This window comes from Anas platyrhynchos, chromosome 1, assembly GCF_047663525.1.
Source record: "Anas platyrhynchos isolate ZD024472 breed Pekin duck chromosome 1, IASCAAS_PekinDuck_T2T, whole genome shotgun sequence".
NCBI lineage: Eukaryota > Metazoa > Chordata > Aves > Anseriformes > Anatidae > Anas > Anas platyrhynchos.
In genome coordinates, this window is record NC_092587.1 from 89,795,900 (window position 1) to 89,821,856 (window position 25,957).

A 25,957-nucleotide genomic window follows, 5' to 3' on the forward strand; every position below is an offset into this window, starting at 1 on the left:
AACCTCTTCGAATTGCTGCACGCATCTTAGTCCGCAGAAGTGCAGAGTAACAGAGGTTGGCTGTCAGTCACTGTTGCTTGTGAACAGATTTGCTCAATACCTTTCTTTGTTCAGAAACATTCTAAAATTAAAATGCTCATTCTCTGTACAACTGTTTGTGGACACTGGCTAGGGCTTTACTGAGAAATATACAAAATAAAATAATACTTCCAGTAATTTAAAGGCCACAGTTCTTTTTTGTTTGTTTGTGAAATTCTTCAAATAATATTGAAAGAGGAAAATTTAGGATGCTTAACTCGCATATATCTGCCAAAAAAACAAGTCAAGACTGATGTCATCTTCTGCTAAGAAATGTTTGTAAAATTACTGCTAAGATGCACAGCAAATCCAGCCTTGAAGGAGCTTAAGCCAATTGCCTTTGCTGGATAACTATGGTTTTCTTACTTATTTTAATTTATCTAATAATAATCATATCTACCCAAGATTGTGATGCTAATTAGAAAGACCTTGAGTCGTCATTAAACAATTTTGTTTTCTTCACAGAAGAGGCTCCTATACACAAGCTAGCCCAGTAGCTGACTTGTGTTTAGGATGGTTTTCCTCAAGAAGTTTCTTATAAGCAGCATTTAAATAAGCAATATAAGTGTATTCATAACCAGAACAGATGAGTTACTTGCAGTTGCTGGTAGAACCCCCTCACATAGTATTTATGCTGGATAACTATCTCGCTGTGGAGCCAAAACCACAAATCCCCAAGACAGTCAGTGTCATCCAGCTAAGGCGCTTTTCCTTCTGTATTATAACAATGTGTATAAAAATGTCTTTACCTGTCCTCCTCAGGAGAGCTGAATACAAAAACAAAACACAACAGCAAAACCTGTTAAATCAACGTCACCAGTTCCTTAAAGTTCAGCTTTACCAAATTTGCCTTTACATTCTACAGTGCACACAAATTTCAAAATCCATACAGCGAAGTGTTTATAAATTGCAAAGTCGATCTGCTGCATAACCAATTGTTCAGCTTTTACTGAACTGAAATACTTCCTATTGGTCACAAGGAACCAGCAGAGCAGAGCCACTGCACAGGACTGCAAGTAAGGCAGTTAAATTGCCATCAGTACCAAGAGAAACAAGGCTCACTAACTAATTCTACCTGAAGGTCAGTTTACAAACGCATTTTTTCCTCATGCGCATCAGAGCACAGAAAGAATCTCTGGAATTTTCCAGGAATACCAACCTTTTATTTCACTTCTGAAATGAACGGAGGGCTCTCCAACGTATTAGACTGCAAATACTGAGAAGGAAGGTTTTGCTACCTCCCAGGCAGAGCTTCAGCAGGGTTTCCCCATGTCATTACCCCGGTTTGCTGTGGTTCTAGCCAGAAGTCAAAGTAGGAACTGAAAAGCCAAACGTGCCTCCAGGCTCCCATGAGGGCTGAAGACAGTGTCATTCAGTTTTCCTTGCTGACGCAGGGAAAACTTACGTATCTATCAATCAGTCTTATCAGGTCAGGTAATTATTCTCCTACAGCGGGCCACAACAAAGTGGAGTTTATCAATCCATTTGGGCAATTAGCACGGGGGACATTCCTGCCTCGTTGTTTCAGGCATTTCATAATTTGATTTCTGTACCATCCTTTTTTGGTACTTCTGACAATGTTGCTGGAACAGTGCCCCACCATATGATTCCAACCATAAAACCTTCCTCGCTATAACTGCTTTGTTACCCGGAAATATCCTGGCTCGAATTTATTGGCTGGAATATTTTAAGAAATACAGCTTACAAAGTCCCAATAGAGAACATTTTTTAGATTGACCCATGAAAAGCCTGACTGGATTCTTAAAATTAAATCCAGTCCATTCAAGTCCGATCATAATTTGTGATTCATGTATACCAAAACTCACAGATCACGTTTGATACATAACACGCAGAATCTCCCCCTTTTCTTCTGAAATTAACTTAAAATGCCATTTTGAAGTACAAACTGATTTGAGGAAACTATTCTTTTAAGCAATATTTATGAGACTGCAGAGAGTTAAAGTTTTCAGATCATTTATCAAATATTTATTCACCCACCTTTGGTTTGAGCGAAAGGAGAAAAATCTTTATATACCTCAAATGCCAACCAAATTAACAACCAAATTAAGCCATCCCATTAAGAAGTTGCAAAGAGATGAAAATATATCACATTTTTCCCAAAAGATTCCCATGTTCTTCCTTGTTTAATACTAGGACACGTCTAAAGTTTTGAGGAAGTATCAGACGGTGATTTTCAATTAGAAAACACCTCTTTTAATTTTAGGTCAGAATCTTAAACTGAAGGCAAACATATCATGTGAGCTTCTCTGATGGGTGCCAGCAGCGGAAAAGAGCCAACTACATTTATATACGTTTCTGTATTTCTATTTTGATTTCTGTACATATGAAGGCACCAGTATGAAAGCACTTGTTCTTTGATTAACACATCCTGGAAATCCCTTGCACTGACATTCTTCCAGCTGTGGTGCTAGCACATCGCACCTTCGACGGGCTCAGTTTCAACCACCACATACACATCAGGATCTTTTTACCTGAATTCCAGGACACGGATGTTTTTGTATCCAGGTAGTCCTTCAAATACCTTTTGGATCTATTTTGAGGGGAAAAAAAAAATAACACAAATTTCCTCCACCCTCCTCCTTATAGAGAAAAAAGCAAGAAGTATTTTCAACATTTTCTAAAATTCTAAAAATGCATCTGAGCTGCTATTTCTATTAGGAAAAACATGGCTAAATATTCTCTGTCTTTAGAGAAGAAGAGTTTCGGTGATGTTTCATTATTGCAAAAGGAAAAGAGAAAAATACGAAGCACAATATCGAGCATTCCCCAAGAGGTGTATATAAATATTCAGAGGGAAAATTCAAACAGAAAAATGCAGAGATCTGTACAACATCTGTGACGAGCAGATGATATTCTCTCTTTTATTTATGCAGCATAAACCCTTTTTTTCCCCAAAGGTTTCCATTACTTCCCAAACTTCTTCGGATTAAAACAAATTCAGGAAAAATGCTTTGGACCTTAGCAAGCTAAACAAGTGAAGCAGCAACAGCCACCTTAGGAACTGGGGCCTCAGACGTCAAAGACACCCCAATCCATTACTTAGTGCAAAACGCGGCCCATCTCCGCTGCCCTAAACATACAGAGGGTGCAGGAGTGCCTGGCACTGCTACTCAGAAATGAAGACTGGGGGCAGCAGAATGGTGGTATGTCCAGGCCCAATTCAATACTCAACTGTGTTGACAAAGACAAGAAATAGAATACTGCAGGTTCATGCCAGTTTTGTATTTTTCCTCCCAAAAGATCCTTGCCAGTTGAGGATTATTTTTCACTCCTCAAATTCCCCTTCCCCTCTCCAGTCTCCCTATTTTTAAACCGTCTCTGGTGAGAGTTAAACAACCTGAGTGCTGCCGGCTGACTTTTTCTTTTTCTTTCTTTTCTTTTCTTTTCTTTTCTTTTCTTTTCTTTTCTTTTCTTTTCTTTTCTTTTCTTTTCTTTTCTTTTCTTTTCTTTTCTTTTCTTTTCTTTTCTTTTTAAAGGAGCTTCTTTATCCAAGCAGAAAGAAAACCAGGCAAGGGATCAAAGGAGTGGAACATCCATGTGCCAGGTGGACTCCATCCCATCTGACATTTCTTCCACACACACACTCTATGGCATTGCTACTTGGCCACACAACTAGGAAAATTAAGATGTCTAGCCTATGCTAGCAACTTGTGACAGTTGTGGTGATGCTTTTTGGCTCCAGTGGTGAGTACATCTCTTTCCCATCTGGCCCAGGATCTGGCACAGGGTTAGCACCAGTTAAAGGGATTCAACAGAGAACCCCAACTAAATGGGACAAAGAAGGAAGCAAAGCTAGAAAAAAAGATGACCCTACCATTTGGCACCCTAGATGCTTTTCCCAAGAGAAAGGAAAGACAAACTTTCTGCCCCAAGAAAATTATGGTTGTAAGATTACCATGATAAATGAAAAGTAAAATAAAATAAATGAATGGGAACAGTAGGGAGAGGAAAGACATTAAAACATTCAATTTAATTCAGATTAAGTTAACTTGAAATGAAGATTTAATAAATCATGCATATATGCATATGTATAGATATGCTTTATATATATATATTTATTTATATATATATATGTGCACACATACAATTTTTCTTTGAAGTTGGTGCCTAACAGTCTCAACCGTAGTTCATTCCCACTGACTCCAGTGGGATTAAAGGATGTGCTTAAGAATTTTTCTGAAGTTGGAGGGTTTTAAAATGTTCTTATAGGCATTGCTGATTCCGGACATAAATGATGATTGAGAATTGTCTTAGCAGCCTGGATTTCAAAGAGTATCTCCCTGCAGTACGCAGTGATTCTTTCAACGAAATGCTGCTCCTGAGTGGAAATCACGGACAAGTTCTGTTGTTTGTGACTTCCCCACCTGTCACCTACTCTGCACAGACAGATGCTCTTGCTTGAAGCTGGAGTTCTCTACAATCAGAAATCTGGACACTGTGTAACCACCGAGATTTCCTAAATCCCGCTGAAGTGCTCAGCTCCTGCAGGAAACCCAAGCCATGCCCACATCAGCAGATGCTGACAGACCTGAATGCCTTCTGCCTGCCCTGCACACGACGCTGTGCTGTACCTGACCTGCCAGAGCTGCCTTCCAGCACTGCCCCAGCTCAGGCTGATGGTTCTGAACTGCTGCTGATTCACGTCCTGCCTTTGGGGAGAGTGTGGGCAGCCTGGTTTGCCAAGACCTTCAAATAATCTTTTTCACTTCCCGGTTTCAAAGCAACAACATTATGGAAGAATTCAAAACTAAACAAGATGAAAAAGCTCTGAAAAAAACTCTAGGCAGACTGGTCACCAGAGAGATGTTAAATACATCTTTAAAATTAAAGAGTTTTAAGACCCAGAACTTTAAGAACTGACGGAGTTACACCAAAAGACAAATGAGAAACTTGTCACTTCTTTGTGACTTCTAAACCTCTACTTCTGTAACACTGATAGGGAGAGAGACTTAAAAGTTCTGCAAGGATGGCAAGGCCAAAGTTAGCCTTGGTAAAAGCAAGTCTTTAAAAGAACTAAACGAAGAGCAATTTTCTTTCATTTATTAATAACACCTGGCTTAGTTTCTTCTGCTAACATAAGGCAAAATAAATACGAGCAGAAAGGGGCAGGAGCAGGGGAAGTGCCTCAGAAAGGTCTCTTCCTGGAGTAAATATGCAGGAGCTTAGCATAATTTTCTCATCTCCCCAAAACCATATGTCTACCTCTGCAAAAACTGGTAGCAGGCTATTTCATAAGAAACACAGTAAGAAAACTGGATTCATTGTTTGGCAACTGGTATGTTGCACACAGCCCCACTATCTCAAAAAGGCAGCATGTCAAACAAAAGAGGGTGTTCTCACAGTGAGCATTTCCAGCCTGCCTCAAGCAACAAAAGCCCTAAGCTGGTTCTGCAGAGCAGTCCTGGTACAGGTGCTACTATTGCTTTGCAGAGAGAGTAAAAAGAAAGAGACAAAGAGAGTAAAAAAGAAAGAGAGTAAAAAGAAAGAGGTAAGTCACCTGAGAAACAAATTGTTCAGAGAGCAGCTGACGCTTCACGGTGTCTGGGTCACTCAGCTCCTCGCTGTACTTTTCTCCAACAATCACAATGCTGAACTCAATCATCCGCTCAGTTACAGGCCTCATGAGATTCTCATCCTCCTTCTTTATCTCATTATTGATCTGGAAGAAAAGTAGAGAAGGGAGAAAGCAAGAGGTGATTTAGTGACTTTTTCCCTCTTTTTTTTTTTTTTCCTGAAGAAATAAATCCACTTTACTCACTGCAGACCAGCAGACCAGATTCCTACCTATCCTGGATTTACTCCATGTAGAAAGCATCCCCAGATATATTTGCATGTAGAAATGGTCCTGTCAGCAGTCAGCACACTCCATTACTCAGCCTGGGTCCAAATATCCTCTTTTATGCGGGCCAGAAACTTCTCCAGCCACTGCAGACCTGGAGTTTTCTCTGGCCTATGATGTGGCAAAAACCCCGAGCTTCCTCCATAAGTGCTGTAAGGACAGCAACACATTGGTTGATGACTGGTGGGCCAAACAGATGGCCTGACGAATTTATTTAACGATGTGGGAACTGCAGTCCAAAGCACAGCATGTTTCCTTGAGTCCCCAGCACACCTTTTGCCTTACGCTGGAATGGAGTGCTCAGGGAGCCTCAGGCACAGAGATGCCAACTAATGAGACAACCTAGCGAGCAAGACAATTTTATAGTATTCTCATGTTGCTGTTAGTTCTGTTCTCCCTTTGCACATTTAAGTGCAAGGTTATCTAGTTGAATGGAGTTACAAACAGAAAATCAGCTGGGTGGGACATTCGTCAGGCAATTTAAAGTGTGAATGTGGATACACCAACAGGTCACCTGAGCCTAATCAGCAGGGGGCTGACTTACCCAAAATGTACCCGTTTATCACAAGGTTCCTGTTTCCTGTCCCACCTGGAAGGTGAACCTCTGCCAAGTTCTACATTCCCCATGTCCAGGGTGTACAAACACCCTGGGATGTTCAGCTTCGGGAACTGCCACGGCTGCTGCTAGCAGCAGTGAATTCCAGTCCAATTTTCATCTAACTTCAGTCAGTGAGCAACACAGGAAGAGCACTTCCTGCTTAGTTCCCTGGCATTTTACAACCAGGATACTATATTTTTGTGGTGTACTGAAAGGCAAGAAAAAACAGATCTTGTTTCATGGCTTTATTCTAGAACAAAAATTTGGAATTTGCAATTTGAGAGGGAAGGCTGGTGTAAGTTAACAAGAATGTCTTTGGCTATTGACATGCAACTGTTGCTTTTTCCCTATTAAAAAGAAAAAAAAAAGAGCCAGCAAAACACACTTTTTCAGCAAAACTGCAGTCTGTATTATGTATGGAGTCCAAAATGGAGCTCCACAAAATTTAGCTGCCACCTGTGAGCAACTTGTATACTATTTAGGGCCCCTCCAATTTTATTTATTTATTTATTTACTTACTTACTTAAGTAAAGTTTAAGTTTTACTTAAATTCTCTTCTTCCCCACACCCTTTTTTGACTAAACAACTTCATTAAGAACCAGAATGATTGGCACCCTGCTTAAAGCTGGTTAGTATTTGGCAAATATATAATTAGCTTGCATGTATCTGCTGCTCCTACATGACTGTTTGCAACTCCACGTAGTTTGAGTCATTTATCAGTCCCTCAGAAACAAAAGTCCAGTCAACACGTGAGTGCAGAAGATGAGCTTTGCTCGCTCTTGGTCTTGTAACCTGCAGTGCATTTTGGCTGTTCGGAGCAATGATGAGGTGTGAGGTAACTGTAGAGAGTGAAAACACTGTAGGCAGCAGCAATCAAATTCTGGGTTCTTTCTGATTTACTGAGTGGTCTTACTCTCTGCTCAGGCAGTTCTGTTTCAAAAAAAGAATAATGGTGTACATGGGACCAAACCACTCGTTTGTGGTACATAAATATAAAATCAGACCCTGGACTTGAGTCAGAAGCTGTCTGCCTATTTCATACTCAGTGTTTATTCCTGGAATCACAATATCAGATCTCAGCAGTCAGCTGTGAAAGCTCTAGCAAAAAGCACAGAGTTTGGCCCAGCTTCGTGTCATGGCCGTGCTAGGCTACAGAACAGTGCACAGTTAAACTCAGTACCATAAATCAGCTTCTACTTGTACGCAGCATGTGCAATTTTGTAAGCTCATCACTAAATCCAGTGAGAGTTTCACACTTACATAAAAACAAGTGCCAGCTGATGCATACTATTCATTTGAAAAATTTTCTTCAGGGGGCATGTAGGCTGACAAATACCGCAGTTGGAATCTAGAGTTTGGGCTTAAGTTTTAATCCCGAGGAGCTGTCTCCTGGAAGCAAATACTTCCCTGGGACCTATTTGGTGGTCAGCACTTTTGAAAGCCAGCTCACTTTTACAGAGGTGCTTCAAGTACTTGCTCTAGGCTTCCCTGTGTTAGAGTTTTGTTTTAGGTATCAAGGTGAGGGTGACTGTAAGACAATAAATAAAAATTCATCTATGTCAGCAGGGAAAAAGAAGCAGGGAATCAGAAGGATTCTTCCAGGCTATCCAGGCTACCTCTGCTGCCTTAGGCAGCTGTACCACTCGGACCATTCTAACGCTAGGGCAGCAATTTAAGGGGCATTGTGTTTCCATAGGAATAACACCAATTCAATTTCTTCATGGAGCTTTCAAAAGCCCTAGATATTCACTGTCTAGTTCTACATCAATATCAAAATCTTCACTTGACAGCTCAGCTGATTTGCTCTCTCACTGAGGGGGCAGCTACACTGCAAAGCCACTGCAAACAAAAGAACACCTACCTAGGAAATGATTTAAAAGTTTCTAAGGTTCATGCCCTGCTTTTTTGAAATCTTAATACAAGCACTCACAGTTGTGTCTGCATCTTCAGTTTCAGGGATGGTACCACCTGCAGGACTCTCAATGGGCACCTCATGAGGGGGAGGAACGTTGGCAGCTGCATCTGAGTTTGCAAGAGAGCAGTAGTATTATTTTTTCTCATGTACATGTAGATACACACGAGTTCAGCAAGTGTAAACTAACAGTAACACTCGATTCCCATCATCATGACAGAAATACCACAGAAAACACCCAAAGAGCCTCAGAAAAAGCATCAAATATGCTAGTCAGAATCAAATGCTAATGTTCTAAGAGAATGTATTCTGGGCAACACGAAGTAAGTGCAGTAAAAATTGCACAGAAGTAATTTCTCAAGTAGCATTTTCAATTCATTTCATCACAAAATAACAGCAACCTGATCACCAGATCACAAACAGCATTATTTGGAGATGGAAGAATTCACAGCTCTCAAATCCACAAGCCATCAGGTTGTTCCATTTTCAAGTAATCAGACTTGACATAATTTAGCTGAAAACTGACCTCTCAGTGTGGTAACATCAGCATCCGAAGCTGGAGTTGGAGTCCCACTCCTGTTAAATAAAAGTAAAACCAAAAATTGAAGTTGGACGTGGTGAGGTAGATCCATTAGCTTTTTAGTTTCCTGCGATTCTGCTGTAACACCAAAAAAGCATGTTGGCAGGAGTTTCTCATGGTACTACTTTGCTGATAACTTCATAAAAATTAGGCTTTGCAATATTTTAGCTTTCTTTTGCAACTCAGATACCAGGTCATGTGCATCTCTGGGGATGCAAACTTCCTTTCATTCCAAGTGACTCCGAGTCCCCTCCAAAAATATACATTTGGCCTTCTAGTGGTTCTGTAAATGAAGTAAATGCAAAGACCACAGAGATATTGCAAAAAGATACCTGTAATGTTCTATAAACCCCCCAGTTTTAAAAGTACCTTACAGCACCCCAAAACATCTTATCTGTACTGAAATCACTGCAACAAGGTGGGGCCATCATGAGTTTTACCCTGCTCATTTGGAAAACTTCAAAAGCATCAGTTTCCAATTATTATTATCATCCAATTACTACATTCACACACATATAAAACAATGCCAGGCTAAATATGAAAAAGAAAAACATTTCAAATAAAAATCAGATGTAGACTGTTAGCCTGAGGAAAAACCAACAGCTCTGACATGGCTCTAACAGTAAACCCAAGCTCCTTGGAGCCAATTCTGTGAGCCCTGAGTCAAGTTACCAGGAACAGGAGACACACACTGTCAGAAATGGGTCTTTCCTGAATAAATTAAAAATGATTTTTAAGGTTTGTTATATTTTCAGTATATACTGCCCAATTTGTGAGACAGGAAACTTCAGTGCTGCAGAGAAATCAAACGCTAAATTCAGAACTCCAAAAATCATCAAAGTTCACTGCACTGAGATATTTCTCTCATTTCTACAGGAACTCTTTCTGTTATTTGTGGACATACTCTACTATAAAATAAACATGGCAGCAAGTAGTCTTCACTGTAATGTATGCAAGTGCTTGTATTAACTGAGCCGTGCTTTCCTAGCCTTGCCAGGTTTTTGATTCACATACTAGGTCTTGCTGTCTGCCTTCAAACAAAACTCAAACCAAAGTTGATGGGTATTTTGCCTCCTTCAGGATTTATAATGAGTCTCTGTAGAACTCCAAAAAACAAAGGGTTCCAGCACCAGCCAGACAAACAAGTTAGATACTGAGGTAGATACCTGGACGTGAGCATATGATGAAACACATGATAGTGAATTCACGTCTCAAATTTTGTTTCGCCCCCCACCTCTCTCAGACATGCAACACTTAACAATAAACAGATTTAAGATCAATCTGGTTTATTTTTCTATTTAAACCAAGAAACTTTTCACCCATCCTTTCCCAGGAGGCATAGGCTCGTGTGCACATAATGACTACCAATGCCAAACGACAGCAAGTTCAGAGAAAATTAAACTGCCAGGGTGAAATCTACATAACAATGAGAAAATATTAATAAAATAAAATAAAATAAAATAAAATAAAATTAAATTAAATTAAATTAAATTAAAATAATCTCCAGGTGAACACAGCAGATTCAAGAGTTTAAACAGTACCTGCATATATTTGCTTACACAACAAAAGCCTACGAGCTCTATGCAGGCTTTGAAATGTCCAGTTATTTGTGTCTGCTTCCATCTCGTGGACACTGCTACCTGTTTTCAGCCAGGCACAAGGTAACTCCCTACCAATTCCCCAGGAACTCGTGGAGAGATTCTCACGAATGGTAAGGCAAATTTTACGAGAAAGCAAGCATAATTCAGACAAGATACTCTCTCTGCCGTTGCCATCACAGGTACAGTCACAAGTAACTCATTCAGAAAACCTCAGTTGCTTTCTGCTAGCAACAAGTAATCAGTAAAAGGATTTACATTTTCTTAAGAATGCTGATTTAATTTTAGAGTTTCCTTATTTATGTATCATATTAGAACCACATTCAAAACTGTTGCTTAATTTTCATTCGTCTGATGAAATATTTTCCAGTTCAACTCACTTAGCTCTGAAAGACACACCACTCTTACAAATTACAATAGCTTACATCTATACCAGTTTTACTTATTTTACAGCATCAGTAATTAAAGCATTTTAGTGTATTGTATTTAATGACGATATGTTCAGAAATAAACATGCCACTGCTTGTCAGAAGAGGTGAAACACTGGGAATTCACTTAACACAGACTCTTAATGTAACTAGCTAAGGTCACAGAATAAAAACTCAACAAAAGCAAAGTGATGTACAGTGAAATAACGCTGTGACAAGACTTGTAGTGGTCTGATCCACTGAAGGGCTCAAACTCACATAAGTGCATCAGCTAAGGCTTTTATCAACCCCCTTTTCTTCAGAAACAGACAGACAGAAACCTGACTTGCTGTGGCAGATCAAATCATGTTCTGAGCTCAGCCTGAGGCCCACATGTTGGTCAGTGCCTTGTACAATTCACGGGGCCTCCAGGTTCTCCTGACCTGTCCCAGAAGGGACAGATCCCACCATGTTATACCTGTCAGCTCTCTGCAAGGCATGTGCTGTCACAGAGAGACTTGAATGGCTGTTTAACCCAAGCGAGCACCTAACTTCATGCAGGGTTAGGCCTGGCTAAGGGCCAAATGCCCACTCAGCCATTTTCTCACTCCCCGTCCTCGCCAAGACTGGGCGGGAAACCAAGATGAGAAAGCTCACGGGTTGAGACAAAAACAGGAAGACCATTTACCAGTTGCCAATACAAGCAAAACAGACTTGGTTTGGGAAACTTAAGTCATCTTAATGCCAATTACAATAGAAATGGGTAGTGAGGAACAGACAGACATTAAAACAACACCTTTCCACAGGGAGGCACGGGACGGCCCTGGCCTTGCCTCACACAGGAGCACCACAGCCCCTCAGCGACCACCCAGTATAATTTCGCCTGCTTATGTACCACGGGATCAATTTTAACAAAGTTGTTTTTTGAGGGAAACACCCTCAAAGTAAGCAAGAAAAAAACAGGGAGAATTCTGTGGTATAAATTACACTTCAGATAGAGGAACAGTTTGTAAATGGAAAAGCCTAAAAGAAATGTTCTAGAGTAGAGTACTACTTCCTGAGTAGATTACCAGTTTTAGACATATTATAACAAATTTTTCCAATTTTCAAAGGTCCCAGAGCACTCTCCCAGTGACAGACTTGAATGATACTTAGAGAGGCTCAACAGGAAAACCAGCCTGCTTCAGTGCACCCAGCTGCAAAGCTCAGGCAGGTGAGCGTGTCGGTCAGCCACACCGACTTGTGCACTGGGTTAGCCATGGGCTGGGAACCACCGACAAAGCTGGGCCATTCGGCAACTGTGGAAGTGACAAAAATCCATGGAAGAATATGGCCTTTCTGTAGCAAAGCCATCGCCTGAAGCAGTAACAGGCCACATGCTTTGTCAGCACCGAAGAATACATTCTTACTGAGCTTTTAAATACAGGCCTCCAAGGCCTAGCCATTTTTTGGCAAACTTCTGCCTCATAACAGGCTGAAAATTAAAAGCCAAAGACTTAAATAAAGCCCCACAAAACACTAATCAATCTAATCAAGCAAGACCAGTCAAGAACTGAATTTGGTCATGTTAACAGTTACCACTTTCACTGTTTAAAGTAACCCTGCTATAACCAGCCTCACTTTATGCACAAATTTGTTTTTTCTTTTTGCCTTCTACTTACCCTTAGCATTTTAATGTTTCAAATTAATTAATCTCCTCAAAAACGGCACTAATACTAGTTATCTCTTAGGAAGCCACTCAAAATACTTATCACAGCAAACACACTGATCCCCAGGCTTTACTTTTGGTCATACTTAAAACAAGCAAGCCACACCAGCTGAGGAACTATATTCCAGCAAAAGCTTATGGTGAATTTGAGAGAAATAGGTATGAAATGTAATTTCTATCGTCCTACCTGCATAAGTCTTGCTCTGGACCACCTTGGCTGAGCAGTAAGCAAAATACAAGCGTATATACATGTAAGTATGAAGAGGCAGGAGGGAATATGCACAAGCAGATGTCTAAGTAGCAAAGTGCACAACACCACACTACATTTCGCTAGTTGGCAGAAATGACTAGTTTCAGATCACACAGGTGTGCTAGACACCTGGATCTAGGCAAATTTAGGACATTGCTCGTAAGGATCTCAAGTTGATTTGAAACAAATGGTGCTTATGGATAGCCCATACATTTCAGTACAGCAAACACAGCTTGCAGATACAGCCTATATTGCCTCTTTTCAAATCCCCTTGCAAGAACTTTTGCATGACATCAGTCATGTCACAAAAAGACTCAGCAGGTTCCAAGTCCACCAAAGAAGAGTCTTGTTGACCCACCAGCAATTGAAGAGCCTCAGTAAGTCCTTATATGCAGCCATGTCATGTTATTAAGGAGAAGCACCACTCTGGACCTGTCAAATGGTGCATCAGCAATACCATTCTCCCTCATTAATTTTTTTTAAGTGTATTAGTTATGATTGTCTCTGCATTTTTCTATATATTTTTCCTCCAGGCTTAACCATCACCTCAACTCCACTGCTGAAGGTACCATCTTCAGATCTATACTACAGGTTACAGATATTCATCAGCTTATTTAACAATTTGAATGTCCTGTGATTTGCTATGTCAAGCATTTAATTTTCTTAAACATTATCATTTCAGTGCTTATATTGAAAAGCCTTGCTCAAAGAAGGGAAAAAAATAACTTCATGGTCTGATTTTCTTCTTTTTAAAACTTTTAATCGCAGGTCCTTGAACTAAGTAAGTATGCAGTTGCAGAAGTATTTTTATCTAAGTATAGAATGGAAGACTGAGCCTTGTATTTAGATTCCTTTTCTTTTAAATTCTACTTGCACTTATCTTAATTTTTATTTAGGTTGTTCTTTAATTTTTACCTCTTTTGTTTTTAACTAAAGCAGGACAAATCTTTCATATTGCTATCTGACAGTAGGGAGCACAAAAGAAAATACACAACTACAGAGAAGCAGCCTGGAAATCTTCACATAGAGTAAAGCTGTGCAGATGCTCAAAAAATTTTGAAACAAGCAATATTGTTGCCAAGTCCAAATGCAGGCAGAAAAGGAGTTCAAGTATGTTTCTACCCCACTGAAGGCAGTTGAAATGATTCCGGCATGAAAGACAAACACTTTTTCTTTCATGAAGCCCATTTAGAGGAAAAGGTTCAATACTTGAGTTGATGCGCCATCAACCATTGCTGCTACCGCCAATGAAGTATGGATCCTAAATTTGCAAATGTATTTCAGATCAGACAACACAGACAGAAAGGAGGAGGTCTGGACATGATTTATCATGCCTAATTTCACTAAGTCCACAATCAGCAAGTACCCCTCAGAAACGACAAATGTTTCTATTTATTTCATTTTATTTGACATTAATAGCCACTTCTGAGGAACTGGAAAATAGCACATTATTACATTCAACCTTTCCAACTATCCCATACTCCTTGTATTTTCTTCTTTATGTTATTATTCATACAGCATTCATGAAACATCCTCACATAAAAGGTATGGTTTTCTACTGCAGCTTTTTTGTGCTACTCCTTTGCCTTCAGTTGATTCTCAAGATCCGGCTTTTGACAGACCAGCAACTGAGGAAGAGGTAGCAAGTGTTCCCAGGAGGATGCCTAGGGCGAGGAGGTCGACTCCACGCCTCAGGACTGCCTCCATCAAGAAAGAAAGAAGGGTGATTGTTGTGGGAGACTCTATCCTTAGGGGAACAGAGGGTCCTATTTGTCGGCCTGACCCTACCTGTAGGGAAGTCTGCTGCCTCCCTGGGGCCAGGGTCAGGGATGTTGCCAAGAAAGTCAAGCGCCTGGTACGGCCCACTGACTACTACCCGCTACTGGTCTTTCAGGCTGGTAGCGATGAAGTAGCAACGAGAAGTCCGAAGGCGATCAAAAGAGACTTTAGGGATTTGGGGCGACTACTTAGAGGATCAGGCGCGCAGGTTGTGTTTGCCTCTGTCCTTCCGATAGGGGGGATCGAAGCTGAAAGGTGTGCTGTTCACATAAACTCGTGGCTTCGAGACTGGTGTGACCGGCAGAACTTTGGGTTCTTTGATCACGGGAAGGTCTATGCTACACCGGGCCTGATGGCACCGGATGGGATGCGCCTCTCTCGGAGAGGGGTAAGGATCTTTGGTCAGGAGTTGGCAGGGCTGAGAGATAGGGCTTTAAACTAGAGTCGAAGGGGGAAGGGGCTAAAACCAGGCACGCCGATGAAGACCTAAGGGATGGTAAGCTAGAATCAGAGGGGCTGTGTGCCAGTGAGGTCCTTCGGTCAGATCCACAAGGTGCTGAGTGTAAGGAGACGCACCTGAAGTGCTTCTACACAAACGCACGCAGTATGAGAAATAAAATGATGAGCTAGAAGTACTGGCCCAGTCCCGCAACTACGACATCATCGGCATAAGCGAAACCTGGTGGGATGAGTCCTGTGACTGGGGTGTTGCGATAGATGGTTACAGGCTCTTCAGGAGGGACAGGCAGGGTAGGCGAGGTGGTGGGGTGGCGATGTATGTGAAGCAGGGGCTGGACTGTGTGGAACTTCAGGTCGGCGATGGCAAAGTTGAGAGCCTCTGGGTAAGGATCAAGGGACGAACGAATAAAGGGGATGTCGTTGTGGGAGTCTATTACAGACCGCCTGGCCAGGACAATAGCGCCGATAAATTATTCTTTACAGAACTAAGAGAGGCCTCGAGATTAACTCCCCTTGTCCTTATGGGGGACTTCAACCTGCCAGACGTTAACTGGGAGTGCCACACGGCTGACACGAGCAAGTCCAGGAGGTTGAGGGATGTGGTGATTGGTGGCCGCCTTGGTCATAGCGACCATGAAGTGGTTGAGTTCAAAATTTAGGGTGACAGAAGGAAAAGTGCCACCAAAACCTCATCCCTAGATATGGGGAAAGCGGACTTCAGGCTGCTCAGGGAACTAGTCAGCAAGGTCCCCTGGGAAGCTGCTCTTGAAGGCCTCGATGTCCACCAGTGCTGGTCATTCTTTAAGCGATGCCTCCTAGAAGCACAAGATCAGGCGATTCCTAAATACCGCAAGTCAGGCAGGCGGGGCAGGAGGCCGGCGTGGCTGACCAGGAACATTCTGATGGAGATTAGGCGGAAACAGAGAGTGTTTCGCTACTGGAAGGAGGGCCGGGTGACATGGAAAGAATACAGGGATGCTGTTCGTGTTTGTAGGGAGAAAATTCGTGTGGCTAAAGCACACCTAGAGTTGAAGCTGGCTGTGTCTGTGAGAGAAAATAAAAAGGGTTTTTTTAGATATGTGAATGGAAAAAGGAGAACTAAAGAATACATAGGGCCGCTCCTTGATAGGGAAGGTCTCCTCACAGACAATGACATAGGCAAAGCAGAGACGCTTAACGCCTTCTTTGCCTCTGTCTTCAATGCCGATGATGGGCTTCGGGACCCAGGGTGCCCTGAGCTGGAGGATCGGGACGGTGGGGATGACAAACTCCCAACCGACCCTGAACGTGTGCGGGATTTGCTACTCCACCTGGATCCGTACAAGTCCATGGGTCCGGATGGGATTCATCCCCGGGTGCTGAAAGAGCTGGCGGACGTCATCGCGGAACCTCTCTCAATTATTTTTCAACGATCCTGGGAGTCTGGAGAGGTCCCGGTAGACTGGAAGCTGGCAAATGTTGTGCCGATTTTCAAGAAGGGTCAGAAAGAAGACCCTAGCAATTACAGGCCTGTCAGTCTCACGTCAGTGCCTGGTAAAATCATGGAGAAGATGGTTCTCGAACATATTGAGGCGCACCTGGGGGACAAAGCAGTCATTGGTCCCAGCCAGCATGGGTTTGTGAAGGGTAGGTCCTGCCTAACTAACCTGATTTCCTTTTATGATAAGATCACCCGTATGGTGGACCAAGGGAAACCAGCTGATGTGATTTTTTTGGACTTCAGCAAGGCTTTTGACACGGTTTCCCATAGGATCCTACTGGACAAAACGTCCACCATACAGCTAAATAAAAACATCATACGATGGGTGAGCAATTGGCTAACGGGCAGGGCCCAAAGGGTTATGGTGAATGGCGCTGCGTCAGGCTGGCGGGCGGTCACTAGTGGGGTCCCTCAAGGCTCCATTTTAGGGCCGGTACTTTTCAATATTTTTATAAACGATCTGGATGTAGGAATAGAAGGTATTTTGAGCAAGTTTGCCGATGACACCAAACTTGGAGGAGTTGTGGACTCGAATGAGGGTGGAAAGGCCTTGCAGAGGGATCTGGATAGGCTGGAGAGCTGGGCGATCACCAACTGCATGAAGTTCAATAAGAACAAGTGCCGGGTCCTGCACCTGGGACGGGGAAACCCTGGCTGCACGTACAGACTGGGCGATGAGACGCTGGAGAGCAGCCTAGAAGAGAGGGATCTGGGGGTCGTGGTAGACAGCAAGTTGAATATGAGCCGGCAGTGTGCCCTGGCAGCCAGGAGGGCCAACCGTGTCCTGGGGTGCATCAAGCACGGCATCACTAGTAGGTCGAGGGAGGTGATTGTCCCGCTCTACTCTGCGCTGGTGCGGCCTCACCTCGAGTACTGTGTGCAGTTCTGGGCACCACAGTATAAAAAGGACATGAAACTGTTGGAGAGTGTCCAGAGGAGGGCTACGAAGATGGTGAAAGGCCTGGAGGGGAAGACGTACGAGGAACGGCTGAGGGCACTGGGCCTGTTCAGCCTGGAGAAGAGGAGGCTGAGGGGAGACCTCATCGCAGTCTACAACTTCCTCGTAAGGGGGTGTCGAGAGGCAGGAGACCTTTTCTCCATTAACACCAGCGACAGGACCCGCGGGAACGGGGTTAAGCTGAGGCAGGGGAAGTTTAGGCTTGACATCAGGAGGAAGTTCTTCACAGGGAGAGTGGTTGCACACTGGAACAGGCTCCCCAGGGAAGTGGTCACTGCACCGAGCCTGTCTGAATTTAAGAAGAGATTGGACTGTGCACTTAGTCACATGGTCTGAACTTTTGGGTAGACCTGTGCGGTGTCAAGAGTTGGACTTGATGATCCTTAAGGGTCCCTTCCAACTCAGGATATTCTATGATTCTATTTATAAACCCCACAGTAATAAAGTAACCAGATGTTTACCAAATGGGATGGGAATGACTGAGCATTAATCCTAGTCTAAATTTAGGTCCTAATCCTCTATTAAGATCTATCCCAGGCTGTGTTTTAAATACAGATTTGGCACCTTTACAATATAAGCTATTGACTGGCAGCCATCTGATCTTTATCAGTTTTTTGTATGATCCCCCAGGATACCAACAGATCAGATGATGACCACACAGAAGTAAGTCTTGAGTCTGAAAATTCAGTAGCAAACGTGTCAATGACTACTGAGCACAAACAGACTAATATTTATGACTAATCTGTCTGGTGACTAGATTAAACATACTTGATCACACTTCAGCAGAGCCCATCTTGTTAATCAACTTCTTAGTTCTGGCAGCCATGGTATTTTTGAGGACTATAAAATGTGGACAACACTGACATGAATCTCTCTTACCTGTAAGTGAATCGCTGAGGTATATCTTGTATCTCAAAGAATTACACAGCTGCACACCCACAAACTTCTTATACCAAGTCCTCTTTACATACTGTTTCCCTTTGCATTCTGAATAGGTGTCAGAATTGAATGGGATTTCAGTCCAGATAGCATCCTTTCCCACTGCAAGAAAGGAAGAGGCTGAAGTATGACGATGCACAGAAAATTATTTACAACAAATACATTCAAATAAATCGAATTAGAAACCTCCATGGAGCAGAACGCACATTGAAGTATAGCAATACTTCAGAATCAGTCAGCTGCATTTTGCACATTAAAGGTATTTCAAGGAAGCACTGGAGTGTGCAGATGTGACTGATGCAGCGAACTGCTTCTGCTCTGTGTGTCAGTGGAGCCAGTTTGAAATAGGCTCACTAACTTTTTTAGGGGGACAATGTGCGTGGGCAAAATGTTCATTTACAAAGTTATGTGATACAGTCACTGTTTCTCAGTGGATTCAAGACAGGACAGTCATCTTGCAGCAAACCATATGTGATTAAAAACTTGCATAAACATTAAGTGTCATGAATTATGTGGAAATAAATGGTGTCTCATTTTTTTTGTCAAGTGATGTCCTCTACAAATGTGAAAAGCAGACCACTTTGCTTGAATGGATCTCAGCTGTTCTTCAAAAGCTTAGTCTACCTCCTACCAAAGACAGCAAGAGCCTTATAAGTGGCCGAAAACAGAGCTGGATCAAGCCTTCTGAAGCAGTTGTTTTTTTTTTTTTTCCTGAAACACAATGGCAGCTAAATAGTATCCTTTGAGTTGTGTTCTGTTAACTCACTTAAAAAGTGTGAAATAGCTTATTCATTTTGCAGAGCTTTTTTTTGACTTAACAACAAGACAGAAAATATGAGGCTGTCCTTGGCTCATTTGTGTACGTTGGTTTGAAGCCATCCCAGCTGCCATGGGAGAACCACATCACATTGATTGCATTCTGCTCAGGTAAACAAGTAGCCTGGCATGAATTCCTCACAAGAAATATGGGTGGAAAGAACGGAATCATGTGTAAAGGCTGCTTGATTCCACAGTTCATTTAACTGGTGCAGTACAGAACCCCACCACTAAAATTATGCTACTTCATTGCTGAAAAAAAAAAAAAAAATCTGATCAGAGGACATTATAATATACATAATAGTCTTACTTGAAATCGGCTCACTCACTCTTGGGTCCGCTGTGGAAAGAAACAAACATTCAATCAGACACCAAAAAATTAACTTTCCCAAAACTCCAATGGAAAAGCATTGGTAAGTAATTTCCTATAGCTGGCAAATTGGTGAAACACAGTGTTTTGGAAGCAAAGTTCACTTTTCTATCAAATTAACCAAAGTCATTTCTTATGTTATGGTGTGAAATTACAGCATCAACGAGCTCTTAAAAATGTTTCTTATGGGAACCTGGATTCAAACTGGGTTCTAGTAAAGACAAGTTTAAACCGGTTACCAGTAAACCTCAATTCTGTTGCCTTTCTCCCCACCATTTTTAATTACACTGTCAAAAACTTGGGGGAAAGAAAGGACACTTCTGTAATGCTTGCTACACAAAATTCGGTTATGAAAGCCCAAAAGTGAGAAATTGATGTGTGCAATTAAGAAAAAATAAAACTGACTGCTTGATTTGGCCAAGCTAAATAGGAGACAGAATGTAAGCCTTGTCATTAATGAAAATTGCACTTGGCATAAACATTGTTTCAGTTCTAACAATCCAGGTTACAAAGAGTGTATTCACAGTTTTTCAATATGTGTGGCTTCATCTGAACTCCTCCCTGCCTAATCCCTTGCTCAGCCAAAACTCTCATCCATCCATCAGTGACTGAGCAGTGATCAGGACTATTATATTATTACACCTGGCTCAAAATGCGGATCAACAAAGTCCCTTTAAACAGGCTACACCCATTTGGAGTCGAATATGGTCCTGAAGTGCTATCAAACAATAAACACTTCTACACAAAAGAAGATACCTGGTTTGTACAGCGTCATTAAGTCGAATGTAGTTAGCCAGTTAGCCTCACTATGAACTCAAACACAGAAAGCAAAGGCATTTTCTGATTCTCACCCTTGGGTCAGCTAGCACTTAAGATTGGGAACCAACCAATGGTCAAAATAGACTCGTAAATACATCTTTAACAGTTTCACAGAAGAGTAAGAAGGATGGATGAAGACATACCAGGACCATCAACTTTTCCAGCTACTATTTCTCAATCCTCTTTTCAGTCTAAAGACAGCACTATTATAAACAGTTTGTTTTTTTGAACAGGTAGAAAAAGTGCTCATAAACACACCAGCCCCCAGAAAAACTTTGTTCCCTATCCAGAACATATTAATGAATTTGGTAGACATAAAAAGGTCAGAAATAAGAATCCTAAATGAATGAGCTTTCTTTAAGGGTAAAGCCAATTTCTTCATAGGGAATGCCAGACTCTCCATGCTCCTGCTTTTTTTTCCTGCAGTCTGGCCATCTTATACCCTCAGATAATAGAGCTGTGATCTCAGGCTGACCTTCCAGCCATTAATGTAACAGGCTGAGTAGTAAATCAAACAAACAACAAAACAAAACAAACAAACAAAAACTATCTGGAGATTGAAAAGATCTCCAAGAGCAAGACCAAACATACAAAACGAAGCAAGAGAGCCTTTCCCATATCCCTGACAAATGGATTAAAGTTGCTCCACAAACTCTCATACAAGAGCCACTGTAAATCAGTCAGCAGACTTTTGGAAGTTCTTACCTGATTCCGTACTGAAAGACACGACATTGCTACTTGGACCTTCACCAAGTGGGTTTTTAGGTTTCACATGGAATTCATAACTGGAGAATAAAAAAATAAAAGAAGAAAATTTTGCAAACCAAGCATTCTTTTGGAGTCCAGAGCAAGCAAACTGCCAACACACACCTTGGTGCTACTCCTCTTGGAGAAGAGCCAAAAGGTCTTGTTTCTTGCTCTGAAAACACCAAGACATTCTTCATCCTACCTGTACAAGGCCTCTCCGAACATGTAATTTACCAACCCTTTTGAAAATTCTTTGCTCACATACTATTAATGTCTGAATTAATGCACCACCAGTTTAAGTCCATCACCTCTCACACGTGCAGTTTCAGTTCTGGCAAAGGGAGCAGTTCAGGTGAGGTTCGAAACAATCTTTTAAGGAGAGATTGAGTAAAGCACACTGCTATTTATTTGCACATTTTTCAGCCACAAGAACACAAACTTCCAATGCAGCACCTCCTAGGCCCACCAACAGTGACAGAGTGAGCCAGGGGTGAAATGCAAGGCATGTCTTCTGGGACAGAAGCTCAGCCAAGGCAAGGATCCAATTTCTTGAACGTATGTTAACACTGAATATATGAAGCAATTAAAAGACACTGTGCAGTGTCACCTTATCTTTTCACCTTATCATCTCACAACATCAGTCTATGCTGCAGTTATCTCATCATCTCTCTTCCTCACAACTCTGTTCAGAATCATTTAAGTGCTAAGAAAACTGAGTAAGGTTGAAGAAAAAAAAATCCAAGCCAAATTCCTCTGCTCAAGGCTCTCCCACCCCTCACACTTGCTTAATGTTGACAGGCAAGACAAGATTGTTTCTAACTTGGCAGCTCAGCTGAAACCTGGATGTTCGGTTAGATGCTGTAGGTAAACAGGTATTGAAAAACAGCTGCAAACTTACAAATGTTGCACAGAAGACAACAGCCCCATGGGGCAGGAAAGAGAGTTACAAGGGGGGAGGCTGAGTATGGCTACAATCTCACATCAACAGCAGAGCTAGGAACACACACTTATTTCCTGCCTCCCAGCACACGCCATCTCAGCAAAGCTGCTTTTCTGCTCTCCGGACTCCAGGTTGGCAGCACCTGGGAATTGCTCACTGCTCAGCGACAGCTCAGTTTCTCACCTGTACCTGTGCCTACCTGTAGGAGCTGCAACGCCCTCCCTGCCAAAGCACCCTCATCAGTAGCATGTCAACACCCAGTCAACAGCACCCGCTTTATGCTTTCCCAACCAGTCAGAAGCAATAATCTGCCCTACCCGTACCAGCCACAAAGATTTGTCATATGCTCTGGGTGCACACATGGTAAAGCTCTACAATATTTTTTCATCAGCTAGAGATGCAGAGGACACGAGTCAAAAGGACTGTAGTGCTGGAAAATGGACTCTAACTTAGAGACTGAAAACTGAACAAAATGAGAATCCCTGAAGCTGGCAATTAAAACCTCAGCTCTCGACTCACGAAGGATCACTTATTAGTGATAACGGTCATGGCTGTAACACAGCATTTTAATGTACTGCTGAGATTGTTTCCAAACAGCTTTTTTTTTTTGCTTTTTTTTTTTTTAAGAAAAAAAATACCTCTCTTTGCACGGTTGGAAATTTGTAAACTCCATTTACAAATCTGTACAAGAGACAGAATATTCAATCCAAACTCTAGATTACTTCTCATTGCTTCTTGGCTCCTGCAAAACCTGACAGCTCACTAATTAACCTCAGTGGACTAACTGTGCAGTACCAAGTAACTGTTTTCCATCCGTAACATGTCTAAGACAAACTTAGAAATTGCTTACAGAAGCAATTGCCTTTATTTCTACGGTTTTCTTTTATTATTTTTTTAAGGGGAAAAACCCAACATTTTTGGTCAAATATTGTCACCTAGTAGGAAAGGTGGCTGCTCAAAGAACTGCAGCACAGCAATTGGAGATCCCTTCTGAATAATCAATGATGAAGACTCACTAATATATTGGGTGTTCTAAAGTAATAGCTAGAAGATGCATTTTGGACAATGTACAATTTAATGCATACCTTCAAATGTAAGTCTCCAGACAAGTTCTCTCGCTTCCATCACAGCAGGGTCACAGCCAGGTCACTGACTGAACTCTGATCACTGATAGCTCAGTATGGTACGTTCTACTGCTGTTATGGGCACTTATGGTCTAATTTTATAGATGATAGTCATATCTTTATGCCACTTCATATGAAATCAAGAGAGATATTTTTGCCTAGGATTCCTGATGTAGAGTTGGATTTTTTTATTTTTTAATTCCACAGCACTGGCTACAAGGAAAGGACAAAAACTGAGCAGGTGTCATGCTTTTATGGAACTGGATTGGGCAGTAGGAGGGATTTGGAAAGTAATGATGCAACAAGTGTTGAATTAAAGATCTGTAGATGCCAAATCTGGATTTCACCTGAATATTTAAGGGTTTTGCAAGTTATTTTCCTCTATCATCCAGAAAATCAGGAGCTGGACAAGATGGTGGAGAATTTTGAAAAAAAAAAAAAAAAAGGTATTTTGTTGATTTTTGTACCAATATATTGTCCTCAGGAGCTGATATGTCCTACTTGGAGTTAGTAACATTAAGCAACATACTTCATTGGAAACAGTCCTGTTCCAAAAAATTTGAATCCATGAACTTGGACCCATCAATTCTCTAACTCCATAAAAAGACCAAAACAAAACTGAAGTCTAAATATTTTCCAAACAGTGCTTTTCAAACTGTGGTCTAGGGACCACTAAGATCTCCGCAAAAGGTCAAACCACAATGGGAAAGCTATGGCAAAATTTAAGTAAAGAACTAAAATCTTCAGATTTCAGCCCATGTAAACAGAAAAAGAAAACCGCAAAAGGGGAAAGTAATAAAGTTATGTTCAACATTCAGTTTAATGGATAGACTTTAAAAAAAAATCACTTAGGAGGGCTTTCTAATCATAATATTAAAGAGCAAGTTTTGAAACTAAAATACATACAAATCACCAGTTTTGTGATAAGTGTATTCACAGGTACCCAAACATTACAGCCTCCTTTTCCTCTGCCACACTCGCTCCTTGAACTGTAGCAGTGGCTGGAACAGTACAAAAACTAGAAACGACCACTTCTGAAGATGAGACGAACTTAACTAGTTGACTGAAAACTGAAAGGTAGAGAAAGGTGAAGTTAGACTGTGTTCATGGTGTGACAGACTTTATGTATCTGACTAATTTTAAAACCATGGTGTGGCTCTCTTCAAAGAAAACTGTATGAAGTCTTCCATTTTGTGTGTCAGGTGGAAGATCTGAAAAGCTGAAGAAGAAAAGCTTCAGGAAGTGTAGTGTCAGAATAAAGGATAATGGCTTTAAACTAAAGAGGGGAGATATAGAATAGATGTTAGGAAGAATTTCTTTACTATGAGGGCGGTGAGGCTCTTGAACAGGTTGCCCAGAGAAGCTGTGGATGGATGCACAATCCCTGGAATTAGGATTTGGGCAACCAGGTCTGGTGGAACGTGTCCCTGCCCATGGCAGGGGGGTTGGAACTGGATGATCTTTAAGGTCCCTTCCAACAAAAACAGTTCTACGATTCAATGAACATAGAAGTAAAATGGTGTAAAAATAAGGGTACTTGCTGCAATTTTACATACTTCCAACACAAGCTACAAGGGAGGGGAAAATTGCCTAGAGGTTCAAGAAAGTATGTAGGGCAAAGTTAATAAGGGGAAATAGGAAAGCTACATAATGATTATCCCATGTCTACATCATAGGTAGACTTGATATTCATGAGAAACTGCAGCCTATCTTTCATCTTTATATCTGTGCACTCACGATGCCAAAAGATCTGCTGCCCAATATAAGTAAGCAATTTAACATTTCTCACACCTCTACACTCCTTAAGAATAACATCCTGTTCACCTGGGAGAGGACTAGGCCTCCCAAATCCTCCCATACTGCAAAGACAATAGAAGTCATTGTGCAGATTAAATGGACTTGACTTAACAGTAATTACTATGCAGAGCATATTTTTCCGCCATAGGAAATCACTATTCCACATGGAACTTTGGCAGAGGTAACTGTTCCTGCATTTCTCAAGTCATGCAAAAGGAGAAGATGGAAGACTTCAGCACTGAAAATAGCTGAAGAAAGTCTTTCATCACAATATTGACGACTAAAGGAGCTGAGCACAGTCCTAGGACATCAGGTCAATAGGTGGGGAGATGCCGGTGGCTAAATAACAATCATGCAGGACTGCCCAATGTATTGAGCTTCTCTCTGCAGAGCGTGCTTGACAGCGTGATCACACAGAGCAAACAAAACTAGGCATAAGAGAAGGAAATATTTTATTAATAAACAAATAAATAGCGCTGAGCTTGTTTGTGGAGTCCTTCTCCTAATTAGGTTGGAAGAAGAGCCAAAAAAAATAAGCAGTGCTTACATGTGAACCCTGGCATCATCAACAATTTATTGCAAAAGCCTGTAAGCCTTGTAATAGAGTACCAAAAAATCCAGTATTTTTCTGTAATCTTCATATTCCTATCCTAACACTGTTGAAGCTTTCGCTGTAATTCTCATCTCATGACACTTGCTGTTACCAAAATCTAAGCTATCTGCATTGGGAGATTTTTC

At 41.6% G+C, this 25,957-nt stretch overlaps 1 protein-coding gene across 42 annotated transcripts in view; it reads right to left on the reverse strand.

Moving 5' to 3' along the window:
• Window positions 1-5,712: 5,712 nt before the first annotated feature.
• The window catches only part of LOC101801420 (target of Nesh-SH3), a 154,056-nt gene continuing 133,811 nt past the window's right edge, over window positions 5,713-25,957 (reverse strand). For 41 of the 42 annotated variants that reach the window (XM_072023550.1, XM_072023541.1, XM_072023509.1 and 38 more), the window contains 6 exons: window positions 21,317-21,396; window positions 19,733-19,762; window positions 18,547-18,708; window positions 8,975-9,024; window positions 8,467-8,558; window positions 5,713-5,758 (listed from right to left, as the gene is read on the reverse strand). In XM_072023550.1, coding sequence (XP_071879651.1) covers window positions 8,978-9,024; window positions 18,547-18,708; window positions 19,733-19,762; window positions 21,317-21,396 — 319 coding nt within the window. In that variant the 3' untranslated portion in view covers window positions 5,713-5,758; window positions 8,467-8,558; window positions 8,975-8,977. Of the gene's footprint in view, window positions 5,759-5,898; window positions 6,089-8,466; window positions 8,559-8,974; window positions 9,025-18,546; window positions 18,709-19,732; window positions 19,763-21,316; window positions 21,397-25,957 lie in introns of those variants that run through there. The other variant, XM_072023438.1, reaches the window with a different exon arrangement.